This window comes from Amphiura filiformis, chromosome 13 (assembly GCF_039555335.1).
Source record: "Amphiura filiformis chromosome 13, Afil_fr2py, whole genome shotgun sequence".
NCBI classification, from domain to species: domain Eukaryota; kingdom Metazoa; phylum Echinodermata; class Ophiuroidea; order Amphilepidida; family Amphiuridae; genus Amphiura; species Amphiura filiformis.
Window position 1 is genome coordinate 61,561,985 of NC_092640.1, and position 15,714 is coordinate 61,577,698.

The 15,714-nt window shown below is 37.1% G+C and overlaps 2 protein-coding genes across 2 annotated transcripts in view; one reads left to right on the top strand and one right to left on the bottom strand.

Moving 5' to 3' along the window:
• Positions 1–15,714, bottom strand: part of LOC140168619 (uncharacterized) — a 367,911-nt gene that overhangs the window by 134,073 nt on the left and 218,124 nt on the right. The gene's annotated exons all lie outside the window — the stretch shown is intronic.
• LOC140168749 (MAP kinase-activating death domain protein-like) overlaps positions 1–15,714 on the top strand; it is a 144,733-nt gene that overhangs the window by 96,440 nt on the left and 32,579 nt on the right. Inside the window, 6 exon segments of the mRNA XM_072192159.1 lie at positions 337–514; positions 1,610–1,809; positions 1,811–1,965; positions 3,118–3,120; positions 10,331–10,402; positions 11,971–12,108. Coding sequence (XP_072048260.1) covers positions 337–514; positions 1,610–1,809; positions 1,811–1,965; positions 3,118–3,120; positions 10,331–10,402; positions 11,971–12,108 — 746 coding nt within the window.

A 15,714-nucleotide genomic window follows, 5' to 3' on the forward strand; every position in this document is an offset into this window, starting at 1 on the left:
CCCTCCCTCCCTCCCTCCCTCCCTCTTCTCCATTAAGTTCTGATCAAACTCTAGACCTATTGCATATGCATGACTGTTGTTAGTATTAAATGTTCCTTGTTTCTGTCTTTATGCTAAATATAAATAACCCAATAATGTATTAAATGACCTTCGTTAGTAATTTATTTTAAATTGTCATAAACTTTTGTAGTGACCCATCAGCCCTTTTTTGCATGAGATTCAGCATGGATAAATATTGTCCTCGATTAACAAGTTAACTCTCTGTGAGATCAGTAGGGTCATTTATTATGTAACCATACTTTTTTATACTCTTTTGGTTGTTTTATCCAACTCCAGTGAGGACCAGCAGTTTCTCAAGGAGATCACACGAGGAGTGATGGAAGGCAATAACGTCGGATGGCTTAATTGGTCTCGTCTCAAGAAACTGATGCAGAATGAGAATCTTCGAGCCCAGGTTATTAGTCAACTCATGCCACAGGAGAGCACGGTGACGGAGGATTATATCGAGGACACGGTGAGAAACTAAACACAGACATACATATACACGGTGACAACTCTCTAGTCCGAAAGTTCCCTAGTCCGAAAGTTCCCTAGTCTGAAGGCTCCTTAGTCCGAAGGTTCGCTAGCCCGACCACATAGTTTACCATTCGCTAGTCCGAATTATGAAAAAGGTTCGCTAGTCTGAATATCGGGTTCTCTAATCCGAATATAGAACAAGGCTCACTAACCCTAGCCCTAAACCCTAACCATAAACCTTAACCCTAACCCTAAACCCTAACCCTAACACTAACCCTTATTCTATATTTGGACTAGAGAACCTTCGGACTAAAGAACCTTTGGACTAGTGACCCTTTGGACTAAAGAGAAGTCACACATATACACACACGAACAAAAATACACATATCTGTTACATGTTGAATTTCTCTCTTGAAAAAGGACAGGAGAGTTGAGCGAGAGAGGGGAGCGGAGTGGAACAAGCACTGTGACGGACTCGTGTCCAGGAGAGCACAGTGATGGAAGGTTATATTGAAAACATGGTGAGAAATAGAGAGGGACACAATGCAAATGCATGCCAAATTTATTAGTCAGATCTGAAATCTGATATGATGTTAAAGGTTAAATTTCTTTCCTGAGAGCCAGACAGAGAGGCAAAAAGAAATAGACAAATATCAAGTGATGATTTATTTTGTGGCCTTAATTAATTTTTGTAAGGTTCATAATGCTGACACGCTCTCTAGCATACTGTAGGAAGATACATTACATTAATCACCATGTGTATTTACACCAGATGTGCATTTGTCTTGATAATCTGTATCTCCCTCCTCACCCCAAGCAAGGATGGTGTGCAAGTATTACTTGCCGTATTTCATTTAATATTGTTGTAACCTTTAAGTTGCACCAATAAACGGCTCTTTTCAGAGCCACCAGTCTTCTAATTATGTTAATTCACTTCTGTTTCTCAGTCATATACAAGTATTACTTGCTGTTTTTTGTTAGATATTGGTGTAACCTTTAAGTTGCACCAATAAACAGCTCTTTCTTTTCAGAGCCACCGGTCTTCTAACTGTGTTTATTCACTTCTGTTTCTCATTCATATACATGTAAACAGCAAGTAAGCAAAGCCGTCTACAAGGGTCTGGTCTCCGTGCTGAAAGCCGTCATCGCCGGTCTGGAGCATTCCTACGAGTTCCACACAGTAGGCGGAATGGCCAGCGCCTTTGCCGTCCTCGAGTTGGCGCACACCCACTACTTTGGCAAGGAGCCCGACAAAGGTGGTACAGATTCATCAGCCTCCTCATCCCATGGAGAGAACAAGCCAAGAAGTGGTGTAGGTTTTGAGGGGGTCTGAATCCAAGCCCATCGGAAGAAGGGCGGGGTCCTCGGAGTATCTGCAACCTGGTGGTGGTGGTGGGGTGCCGCATGAAACTCATAGTCTTAATGAAGATAACTTTATCGCAGCCATAGGTGAGAACTGTTACATGGAGGAAAATACAACAGGACCTTGATACTCAGACATACAACAGGGATTACAGGGATTAAAATAATCTAAAATATAATTTATTATGTTCTTGATATAAGATTTTAGAACCATTTTGAAGTGTTAATCAAAACAAGATCTGAACAAGAAACCATACAATCATATACACACCCACACACCCAACTACACCTACCTTAAGCTTAAAAAGTTACCTTTTCCAATGAATGAAGAGGCTGTGATGGCGTCACAAGCTACGTCGCTGCTCTATTCAGACTCTGAAAAGGTAACTTTTTAAGCTTATGTCAATTTGACAAGAGTCCAATATCAGTCACATGATTCACATACCACAAACACACATGCCTCCACAAACCTATTACATATGTTGGGAAGGTTTTCTGTGTTGAAAACAATGATTATCAAAGATTTAAGTTTCACATTTTCAAGGATTTTTTCCTCAATATTGCAGGATATTTGGCAATACCTACTTACATCTATGGATGATTTTAGTCCAAAAATATCTTTTATACTTGACTTAATATAGAATAAAATTCTCGCAGTAAGCAATCTAAAGATCAATTCTATTTATATGATACAGTCAACAAAAACCACAACTTAATATCTGTTTGGTCACATAATGACCAAACATAATATGTATCATCTACATAACATCAAATTAAAAGACGAAGACAATTTATAGCATTTAAAAATATATAAATAATTTTCTTTTTAGGTCTGCTTAAAGAAATGCATAAACCAAATTAAGGTACTAACATTTTTGAGAATTTTTTGAAGAAATGTTTTTGCTTTTTTATTTTTCTATTTTACAAAGTACTAAGCATAGCAAATTTAAGGGATTTACTCATGAATTTTGCCAAAGGTACAATCCGTTTATGACCGTCCGTACTAGATAGAATGCCATATGCCGCCGTGATTGTGAAACAAATACTGTATATCATCAAATATATATTAACATATATAATAATAACTGACAACATGCATGGGGCTTGTTTTACTTATTCTTTTGCACATTTTATACGCTTTTTTTTTACTAACGCAGCTTGAATATTTGTGGTTTTTTATTAATTTTTTTTATCTCTACGAATTTGCACACGCTCTACACTACGTTTTGCACGGAGAAGAGAGTAAGCGTTTCTAGTTTATTTTTTGTCTGGTTTTATGTTGATACAGTATTTATTATTAGATATATACAGGAATGAACTGCTATGCTTGGAAATGAATGTTTGATGTTGTTTGTCATTGTTTGTTCTTTTATCAATATTTGCAAACTTGAAGAATGGTATAGAATGGTTTGATTTTGTGGGTTATGTCAATGTTTAATTGAACTAATTAAGTTGATATAATCGGAATGAAGCATACATTATTTAGAAGAATGTGATAACAATATTGAAATGGATGATCTATGTTACACACATTGCTAGCATGATTAAGAAAAAAGTTTACAAATTTGACTTGAAAAGTACTCGCCATGGTTGATCCACTTCATGATATATGCAATGTGGGTGTTTGTGTGGGGGTGTGTGGGTAAGGGTGTGAGTACCTGTAAGTCTGAGTGCATGTATGCATGAAAGTGGATTGTTACGACCTTGGCAAATACAAAATTCATGAATGGAGTTTATCATAGGGTATGAAATGAAAGAAACAACTCTCTAGTCATGAATATGATTAATGTGAACAAAAACTGTCATATAAATATATTGAAAATAATATGGAAAATGAAATGAATCTAATTGAGGGATTGCAATTTGTTAAATGTCTTACACCAATCCACCGTTATACTTGGACTTTTCAAAATGGCAGGGGAGCTATCACTGATCCTGATGATGTTTAGGAGAGCTTGTCAGCTTGGGGAGTGGTTTAAATGATATTGAACATCCTTGAGTTGCATAAATTGTAGGTGAGCTACTCACCACTCTCCTGAGGGTTTTGGAGAACTGTCAGAGAGTGGGGTTAAATAATATTGAAGCTCATTGAGTATTCCAAATTACAGGTGAACTACGCACCACTTTCTTGACAATGTTCAGGAGAGCTGCCAGGGGAGTGCTTTTAATTGACATTGACTTTTGAAAATAGCAGGTAATCTATATCACTCTCCTGGGTGAGCGATCACTCACTCTCACCTCAAAAGTCGAAGCCTGCACATTTGAACTTTTGCTGCAAAATTCCTTCAAAATTAGATCCTGGCAGAGTAATTTCAATTGCTTATCAACATGGGCACTACTGTCTTTCTTAGAATGCCTCTGATTGGTTAATTACATGATATAATCTTCTGAGTAACCAATCAAAATCGAGCTTGTAGATCACTTTTAAGCATAACCCCCTTCAGTACTACAAGGTATTCATACCACATCTCTGACTGGCTCAATATATGATATAGGCGTCTTTATAACCAATCAAAATACTTCTTAGAGGGGACCATGGTATTGGCAAATTACAATCTCTGAATTTTACTTTAGTCCATTTGACTTCCTCGAGACGGTAGCATCTGTGTATGTGATACACGATGTGTCTGTGGGGCACAGTCACAGATGTACAGCCTTTGATCAATACTTGTCTATCACATTCTTCTCCAAGATCTCTCTCATCTATACCATTCTCACTGTGAGCATGAACTTGATAAAAAACTTGTCGAAAGTAGAGTATAGTATAGTAACTACATATAGCTCATCAACCCTACCACTACCACCACCACCACCATCAGTGCTTCCATGACGACCACTGTAAGTGTTATATAGTGATGATGAAATACATTGAGTGATACCCTTTGTTATATGATGGTCCATTTACATGTCCTTTCCAAAAGTTTATGGTAAACACAACTGTTGTGGTAATCTGAAAGTGATATGATTTGTATTGTAGGAAATGTGTATGGAGGAATGATTGGTTGGTATGTAAATGAGTCTGTGGAAGTCGGGCTGTTCCCTTTGTAATCAATACACCCCCTGTGGAAGACATTGCCTTAATCTTCCACACAGAGAGTGTGCATTTCAAATGGGGTTATCTGAATGGGCGACTCGTTTTGAAATCTACACCCCCTCTGTGAGAGACTAAGGTTGTGTTTTCTATAGGGGATGTATGGATTTCAACTGGGATAGCCAGTTGTAATGATCCCCTGGTATGTTATGATTGTAGCAAATTTGATTGCTGGACAAAACAAGAGAATATTTTGTATATCTTTGTGTGTGAGGGTGTGTATTTATTGGGTGCGGGGGTGTTTATGTGCACATAAAATTAAATATGTTTGTGTGTGGGGGTGTTTGGGGTGGATGTGTGTGGTTTGAAAGGGGGTGTATGTGGGTTATGAGTTTGTGTGCAATGGTCTGTATGTACACATGTTGCCCCTTGTTTGTGTTTCATCTTAGTCAGAAAACAATGTAGTCACCCAATGTACATGTACACACAATATGATAATGTAAAATTGGGAATCGGCAAACTCCTGAAAACGATTACAAGGTAAGTGTGGGTGTACCCTCCATTCCAAAAAGTTTTACCCGCCTTACTGCCCTAAAATGTTACCACATACCTCACTGGCTTGTTTGTTCCATGGTGATTAACATATATATTAAATTAGGTATTGTTAGGAAAGAACATTTTGTTTAAGAGTTTGTCAAAATGATAAATTTGTCTTTGAAATTAAAGGTGGATGTCAATTTGCATCTACCATGTAGTCACCTCTGGGTCACTTATGGTGCAGAGTTTCATTATTTGAACTCTGAACAGTTTGATATGATAGATAAGCTAGAGTACATCTGCAGGAACTCCAGACCTGTGGTACACCATGCAGACCTGTGGTACACCACTGTGGAGATACAAGGGTTCTGCAGAGTCTTGAGAGGTACATCATAGCTATTCCATGGTAGCACGGTACCCTATGATGATAGGATTTTGGTTGTGTATGGAAGGCTTGAAACTTACAATCATTAAACGGAGAAATAAAGTTTAATCTATGTGGTAAATTAAATATGAGCAAGGTTTTTAAGTCAAGTCAACACATACATAACTGACAGTCAGGTTCAAACAGCCAGTGAAAAAATTTCACTGACTATCCAGGATTTGAACCTGACTGTCAGTTATGTATGTGTTGACTTGACTTAAAAACCTTGCTCATACAATCATTAAACATGTTAGGATATCGCTATTTGTTAAAAGGGTGTATCTTTGAAGGAAAAACAAAGAGGATACCCTTTTTTGCCCAATTTTATCATGACTATGCTCCGTACATCGAGCTATTAATTATTAGTAGCTCGATGCTCCGTATAATATACAAGGTGACAAGCGCTTTCAAATGACGGTCTTACACATGCTATGGACAGATTTATCATTTTTGACAAATTCACCGTATAATCATTATGTATTGTTTATTGTGTAGCATCTTTTCTGTAGAGATGACATGCTCATTACAGCTGTGCTGTCAATAGAAACGCCTTTCCTTTTTTTTTTTAAGTAACAATGTCGCTACAGAAAAGAGGCTCTAAATATTGTGACATGTGTATACATAAATTGCATGATCTGTAGTAACTTAGCACTTGTAAAAGGTAACATGAAATTTGTATACATGTAGGAATAAATGTGATCAATTGCTGTATGTGCATATATAGATAAGTCAATAGATATTATAAGATAGGTAGATTTTGTCAGAATGCCGAATAGCGATTTGTCCGTTTGCTAAAATCATGTTACACATGAATCGCCTTGAATTAGAGTTTGTATGGCTTATAAGTGGTGAAAACTATTCGGTTGATGTTAATTTGCGCATAAAGTGAGCTGCACATGGCAGCTTACAGGGCCAGGTAACGGTGCAGTGCCGTCTTATGCCTGTCTCAAGAGAATTCATGCATAACATGATTTTTTTTTAAACAGACAAAACTCGCTATTCGGCACTCTACTAAACTCATAATGATGTACTACTATGCTAATAAAAATTAGGCCAGTATTCTTAATGTAGTAGCAGCACTTTATATATGTATACATGTAGTTCTAATTTAAGTTCTTTTGTATTGAAAGCGATTGCAAGTGTGAGGTTTCTATACTAAATTAACCCAAATATTGATTTTTACCATAAGATTTGTATGCTCTTAAAGGCCATTTCATGATAAATGTAAAATATTACTGAATCTTCTTAACCAGTTATAATGACAAAAAACAAAGCAGCTGGGCCTGTAATTTACCAAGATGTTTTTGTGTAGAAAAACTTAGCAAAATAACTCTGGGACACTCCATACCTTTCGGGTTAGGATTAAGGGTAGGGTTAGGGTAAGCGTTAGTATTATTTGCCCTGAATTCTGTGAGCGCTACTGCCTTTCTTACAGTACATCTGATTGGTTAATTACATAATATAATCATCTGAGTAACCAATCATAATCAAGCTTTTTAGATCTTTAAGTAATTTTAAGCTTAATAATCTCCTTCAGGCCTACTGACTATTCTTAATATATCCCTGATTGGCTCATTACACGATACAGCCCTCTTCTTACCCAATCAAAATAGTTCTTTAAGGTCGATAATTCTGTTGGTAGTGTCCAACGGGTTCAAATGTGGGGGAGAATTATCAAATTGAACCAGTTATTTATGGTGAAACTCACAGTAATTTTGCAAAGCATATCACTATGTGCTAGACTTATATTTGATAAAGAGGTCCCTAGATACACCCTAATCATGTCTAAGGCTAGACAGGTCTGACTTTCATGCAATGTGGGAATTGAATGGAGAGGTTAATGTAAAGGCTCGTTTAGATGCGGCAACTTGAGTCGCTCGCGAATAAACATCTGGGTTTTCAAGATTTATGTGACAATCAACAGTTGAGTTTAGACGAGTCAACTACCAAGAAGTGATTACCAGTTCAGCACAATGTGGGTGAAGGGACAGTCCCCAAAAAGTCAAGTTTTTCAAAATTTCACAACCAAACAACCTGTTAGTTCCTGAGGTCTGGGTTAAACAGACCTTTGAGAACACTAGTGGATAAGTATTTAGTGGGCATATTTGTTTTTTTATGAGAAAATATCTGAACAAAATATATCAGGTGGGTCAATTGTTACTGCTCAAATCTGTATAGGCCTACAGTTTCTTTATAGCTGTACATAATGTTTATTAAACTATCTCAATTTCATCATCTATAAATGGTGCTGAGCCTGTATCCCATGCTTGACCCTATTACTTCAGATACAAAACTGAGTGATGATAATGCTTGGGCCTACTAGTACTATATTGTGTTTCATAATGTTATTTATTATTAATACTGACCAGATTGTCCCTTTGCCCTAGTCACTGCACCCCAGTTTTGAGGCATTCCATTGGTTGTGAAACTGATATGCCCACTTGGGACCCTTCGGAGTCGCTTCAGAATAGAGCATGTTCTATTCTGTTTCAACTCGCTTCGTAACCCTCATGGGTCCTTAACTACCCATTCAACACTGAGTTTACATGAGGCGATTCTGGCAGAGGAGACATTCCAGAGCGACTCGCTTCATAAAGTCTCCTCGTCTAAACACACTTTAAGCTTTTAATATGGTGTAATAAAACAAGACATGTTGTCTTAAATAGGGAGGTGTACTATATCTTTCCACCCACAGGTCTCTGACTTAAAGAAAACACTCACCTTTTAAGGTGCATTTTTTTAAATGGTTTTGTGGAATTGTTAAACAAATTTGTGTAAGTTTTTCAATCCGCCTTTTGCCCAACTATAGTAATTATTCATGCATTTGATACTGTGCAGTGAGGGACCTTCATCATTTTGTAATGAAATACATTTGGTCATTGGGCAAGAAAAACCTGTGTCACTGGCCCCTGAACATGTAAAAGCAAAACTTTCCTTGTACCCAATTGGCAGTTTTGTTTAATACATGTTCAAGGACCATTTAGATAGGAGGTTTTTCCATAGGAAGTTAGGCCTTTAAGGAAATGTATCCATTTTGAGAAATTAAATGTCACAAAAATTGCAACCCTAAAATTTCATTCTGCAAAAAGATTGCTTAACAGTATACTTGTAACAACAAAATGTATTTACTGTAGTGATGGCCTCGAGCATACAAATTTATTTTCACTATATATAAGATACTCTTGAAAAGCACTCTTCTAGTCAGTAGATTCAAAATGATTATAAATAGCAACTTTCCTTTTATCCAAGAAAATTTATTTTCCTATATATATCATACTCTTGAAAAGCTCTCTTTTTGTCTATAGATTTAAAATTATTATAAATAGCATTGTTTTAAAAATGGTTTTTAGCTCATGGGGAATAAAGATTTCCTTGCTTTTGTGTTCGCTAATGGAAAAATATTAACCCATGTGGTATATATAAATATAAAGTCGGCTTAGTGCTGATACTTTCAATTACATGTATTTATCATTTTGAGTTCTTGTGAGTTGTAGGGAACTTCAATAAATGTAGTGTATGAAGATAGAAATACTCAAAATATGAGGTAAAGTTTTTAATTGATAGCTCAGGTTATGATATGTACTATAGTTTAAGTAAGTTAGGTTTGTGAATTCAGAAAATGATGCTAAGGTAAGAGTAATATAAGGTTTGACCTACAATGAATTTAACCCCATGGGCACTACCACCTTTCTTACATTGCATCTGATTGGGTAATTACACGATGTAATCATCTGAATAACCAATCAAACTAGAGCTTTCATGATATCGTAGCAATGTTAAGTTTAATTCACTTCAACCCTACTCACCAATCTTGCCACATCTCTGATTGGCTAAATACATAATATAGCCCTCTTTGTAACCAATCAAAGAAGGTTGTAGAGGCAGATAATTTGGCCGGTAGTGCCCATGGGTTGAAAGAATGTTGTCATGTAATTTATACTACTCAAAGAATTAAAAGGATCAGGAATTGACAACCTAGATTTGCATTCTTCCTTTGTCTATTCTCACGATGCTGACCAAAGTGTTTTTAATGTCATGGGAATTCAGTACTCTGTAGTGCAACTGTTCCATTACCTGTATGACATGATACTCGTATGATTTACAATGTCAGTAAATATGTCTGGTCCTTTAAATCTTTTGAGTAGTGTAGTACATAATATTTGATTATTATTTAAGTTAACTAAATGTACATTGCAAAATGTAGAATTGGAAGGGTTATTCAAAAAATGAGGTATTTTGTTCTTGAAAATCTTGTTTGCAAAAATTTCACAAAGCCAAATATATGCAAATGATACCAAATCAAAAAATACTGAAAAAAAGTACACAAGAGCAAATTAGTGTCTTACTAGCCTCAAAACGTTTTGAATGACCCTTGTTGCATAGTTCCTTACAGGTATTTAAAATTGCAGTTATTTTGCAGGGATATATTTTGAGTATTCTTTACTTACTTGGTTTTGTAGGTTGGGGCAAGCGAGATTCCATAGCTGTCAGCACTACCAGCAGTACAAGCACAGAGGAAGGAGGAACAAGAGGTAAGATCATAACCTTTGACCTACAATGACCTAAGGTTACATTAATTAACACACCGGTTGTATCATACAAGTCACCATAATACATATCAGAGGTGTGAACCTGACACTATGCATTGGTTTGCGTCAAGTGTGGTAGTGATGTAGGTGCATATTTTGCTGGGCACAGTATCAAATCACACAGGTAAAGTTACTAGTATTGCAACCGCGAAAAGGCATTGACATCACTACCGAACTTGAGGTGAACCAAAGAATACAAGAAATGTATGCATGGGAACAACGACCATTTTACATCACAAGTTGCTTTTTCAGATTGATGGATACATATTTCCATTCAATATCTCTCATAATGCCATTTGCTCATTCCGTTGCATATCTTTGCAGCGCCTTTAAGTTGTGGGTATGTACGCTGGCACTTTGAGCAAGCGCTGGTAATTTGAAGCTGCCCAATTAAAACTGGGCAGATGATGTCACTGATTTGCCAGGAGTGAAGATATACTGAAGCATATTTCTACTGAGAAGGCATGTCAGACTGATCCAACCTAATATACAGCTCAGTAGAAACTTTCATTACCATTATTTTCGACACACCATGCCATATCATGTTGGTTTTTTTAGCATGTTGTAACATGCCAAATATAAAGTGTACCAGGTTGAACACCACCAAGTATAAAGTACCAGTTTGCATACCGCCAAGCATAAAGTGTCCCAGATTGCACACCGCCAAGTATAAATATTTTAAAAGCCCACCAGGTTGCACACCGCTAAGTATAAAGTGTACCAGGTTGCACACCGCCAAGTATAAAGTGTACCAGGTTGCACACTGCCAAGTATAAAGCCTACCACTTTGCACACCGCTAAGTATAAAGCGTACAGGGTTGCACACTGCCAAGTATAAAGTGTACCAGGTTGCATAATACCAAGTATAAAGCGTACAGGTTGCACACCACCAAGTATAAAGTGTACCATGTTGCACTCCCACCAGATATAAAGCATACCGCCAAGTAGAGAGCGTACAAGGTTGCACACCGCCAAGTATAAAATGTACCAGGTTGCACACCGCCAAGTGTAAAGTGTACCAAGTTGCACACCGCCAAGTGTAAAGCGTACAAGGTTGCACACACCGCCGCCAAGTATAAAGTGTACCAGGTTGCACACTGCCAATTATAAAGCGTACCAGGTTGCATTCCCACCAGGTATAAAGAATACCGCCAAGTATAAAGCGTACAAGGTTGCACACGCCAAGTATAAAGCATACCATGTTGCACACCGCCAAGTATAAAGTGTACTAGGTTGCACACCGCCAGGTATAAAGTGTACCAGGTTGTAAAATGCCAAGTATAAAGCGTACCAGGTTGCACACCGCCATGTACAAAGCGTACCAGTAAAGTGCTGTTAGTTGAAATGTCCTGGACTGATAAAGCAAATCCTGTGTTATACCAGATTCTTAGTAGAAACATGCTAATAATCAATCATGCCACTGTCTCATACATCTATCACTTAATTACAACTTCTTCATTTTCATCAATTATACCTTTCATCCCCACCCATCTGGCAATTCCACATTATAGTCCATTCACCACGACTTGAAGACAATCGTAACGATAGCTCGTACGAGATGATAGATGATGCAGAGGTGCCTATCGGCATGACAACCGGTGCAGGTGTCCATGGTGCAGTCGGTATCGCAGCTGGTCTGGCCGTCACAGGTTAGTATAGCAGCATGCTGTATCAAATAGCCACCCAGAATTTGAACGCTTTAATGTATCACGCTCCCGATATCAGTGTTTAGATGGCTTTTCCCATTTGTTTATCGTTTGTCACTAGACTTGTATTAGATATCTACTTTTGAGTTTAGCATTTCCAATGGGCAAGTCAAAATTTTTGCAAATTCCACTATGTGTGCGCACACAGCAATAATGCAACCTGGCACACTATGGCGGCCATCTTGGATGTAGGGAAGGTGAATTTTCAAAACTGCTCACGAGGAATAATTATTTGAAATGTTTGAAACGTAACTATGTTTTCCTTTATCTGCATATCCATGATGGCCACCATCGTCGTGTGTGCAACTCACAATGTTACGACTTGCACTGGGAGTGTGATTTTACAAAATTTTGTTTAACATGGGACGTGTGAAACGATAGCTCAGCAGCAGAAGGACACATGTCCATTAGCCTTTTAGAGGTATGGCAGACACAATAGGATGGCGCTGCACGAAATGGGTAAAGTCTTTTGTATTTGGCGGGTTTTACCTATATTGAATACTGCCCTCCTATTGTGTACGCCATGCTTCGAAAAGGCTAATTAGTTTCTGTGTGTATATGATATTCTATGATTTGTATGAACTCAACTCATGCACAATGCATTGTGTGAACTTCTGCATATAATAGGCAGTCATACACTCAGCAGCTAATGTGATGAAAACAAAAAGAATTTGGGTTATTTAAAAAAATTTCTAAATCAAATATTTAAAGATTTTAGTGATTTTTAGGGTCCGACCGACCAACCGTTCAGCAGTGGGATCTAAATCACTCATTGCAGGATGTTTTTCCTTATACTGGCCTTTTGCTCTCTTGGGTAGACTAGCCCTGGCAATATACACATTTAAATACCTGGATAAAATTTGTAATTTTATGTCTTCAAATGTAAAGGACAAGATTTAGAGCACTTGTACAATATGGTATGCCACTCCTGCCAGACACCCTATGATACTTTTATGAACAATGCATCATACACAGAATACAGCGTAGTGCACTAGTGGTGGCCATAGACTAAAACAGACTAATCACTAACAGGTGTCCCAGCATCATGCGGGCCAATCATTCCATGGAGTGCGAGAGACGAAACTGCTAAGGACATACCACATATTTATACGGTATTTTGCGTAAACGCGAATATACACAACACAGTATCGCATAACGTGAAGACGTGCACGATCAAACAATCAACCCCGTGAATATGCAGGAATTTACAGCATACAAAGCATAGGGACTTTGGCTGTTGGTGAATAGTCTGTATTATTTTCTAGTCTGTGGTGGTGGCATACCTTATTGTACAAACTATAGCCCAAGATTTGTACATATGGTGCTTCTAATTTAGTGCAGTCTTTTTCAGATTCCGAGTCAAAAACAATTGTTGGTAACTTTGTAGATTTGTAAATAATCTTAACTGGTGCTTTATCGGTTGTTATACACAGTCTCAGATTTTAATTAAATTTCACTTGAAGGGTTTTTTAGCATAATTTATGTAATCAATCTGATCCAGCCAGACCAAAGGTGGCAATTTTGAAAGTGAGATACAGTCAAAAATAGAGAGCTATTAAAAATAAAGCTATTAACATAAAAGGTCTCCAAGTTTAAAGATTTATTTTTAAATATCAAGAGCTATCTCAAAAACCACTGAACCAATACTAGGCATGTTTTTACTCATTTTAATGCATTTTTCATGCAGATTCCAAATATGGTCATGAAAATGAACAATTCTGAAATTTTTTGAAAATTTTAAAGAAAAATTGAAACTGGTCATATGCAGACGACACCCATGTAGACAGGGTCAAGCAGTGGCAGACTTATTTGATCAGCTCATAATAGGCGGGAAATGTTAGGCTTTTACCACTACGCCAAAAAGTAGATCCATGTTAACGGTTCTATTAGTTGACCTGTCTGGTGTATATTTTGTGTGTTACGGGGGTACTACACCCCTTTGGTAAATTTGTGACTATTTTTGCATTTTTCTCAAAAAATAACACACTGTTAACAAAAGTTATGTATATTATTGGTGCAAGGAATCCAATTACTACACTGAAATTTCAGTGGCTCAAGACAAGCGGTTCAGTATATATGATAGGAAATGAGGTACATCCTAACGGTACCTTATTTCTTATCATCAATAACGAACCGCTTGTCTTGGGTGAGTGAAATTCCAGTGTAGTAATTGATTCCTTGCCCGTATAATATACATAACTTTTGTTACCACTGTGTTATTAGTTTTTGAGAAAAATGGAAAAATCGACACAAATTTATCGAGGGGTGTAGTACCCCCTTAAAGGAAATAGACAAATATAGGACTTTAATTAATAATTCATGATTCAACTGGCGAGATGTCACAAGAACATTCTCAAAAGAAGATATTTTGATTTTAATCCGTGATGTTATAACCCCGCTGATTACTGAGCTGATCAAAGTATATAGTTAATCTGCAAGTTTTTTGGTAATTACTAACTGTATTTTCAAGTGTATTCTTTGGAATGGTTGGATCAGATTATAATGGCATAATGTATATAAATAAGAATGATGCAGTCATCCCAGAATTCAGTAGAATACCCAGAGCATGTATGAATGTCATCTGCATCACATACTTTCATATCTATAAAGGCTGTCTTGTGTGATTTTTATTATCATTGTTGTATTTTCAAATTGTTACTTTATATTTCATGATTCTTTCTTTTATTAATGGACATGATATTGTAATATTATGATAATACCCCAAAAATAATATATCAAGTTAATTTTACAGTGTATCCCATCACAATTAGATGAAAATAATTCTCTTAAAGTCACACAAGGCAGGCTTTTAAGATATGACAGTATGTGATGCAGACGATCAAATTTCAAAAGAGCAGCATTGCACATTTTCCACCTTGGTTTTGGGTGTATGCAGGGTGTTCTTAAAAATCACATAGATGGACACTATTATATAGGCCTAAACACTTTTTTAAGATCAGATCCCACGAGATCGAGATCTAAGAGGAATCTTATAGGCCTAAAATTATTCCAGATCCAAGTGAACTTTTTAAGACTCTGATCAATGTGGAATCTGATCCAAGTGGAATTTTGAGATCAGGATAGATCGATCCAAGGGGAATCTTGTGGACTTTTGAGACTTGGATCTAAGTAGGATCTGAGACCCAGATCCTAGTTGAATTCTGAGACTCTGATCCAAGTGGAATTTTGAGATCCAGAACCAAATCTGAAATTTAGATCCAAGTGGAGTCTGAGACTTGGATCCAAGTGGAATTCTGACACACAGATCCAAATGGAATTTTGAGACTTAAAAAGCGGGGATCCAAGTGAAATTCCAAATGGAACCAGATGTACATGGAATTCCGAGATTCAGATCAGAATATAAGATTCTGCCACCCTGCTTGACACCTAACCTGATCACACAGGCTGTTTAGCCGCAAGCTTTCAGTATGTGACATTATATTCATTTAATGTTAATTGCATTTTTTATTTGCAGCATTCGTATCCTAGACCCAACCAGACACAATAGTCCAGCATCAGATATTGTATATATGTGTGCAGTGACCCTGC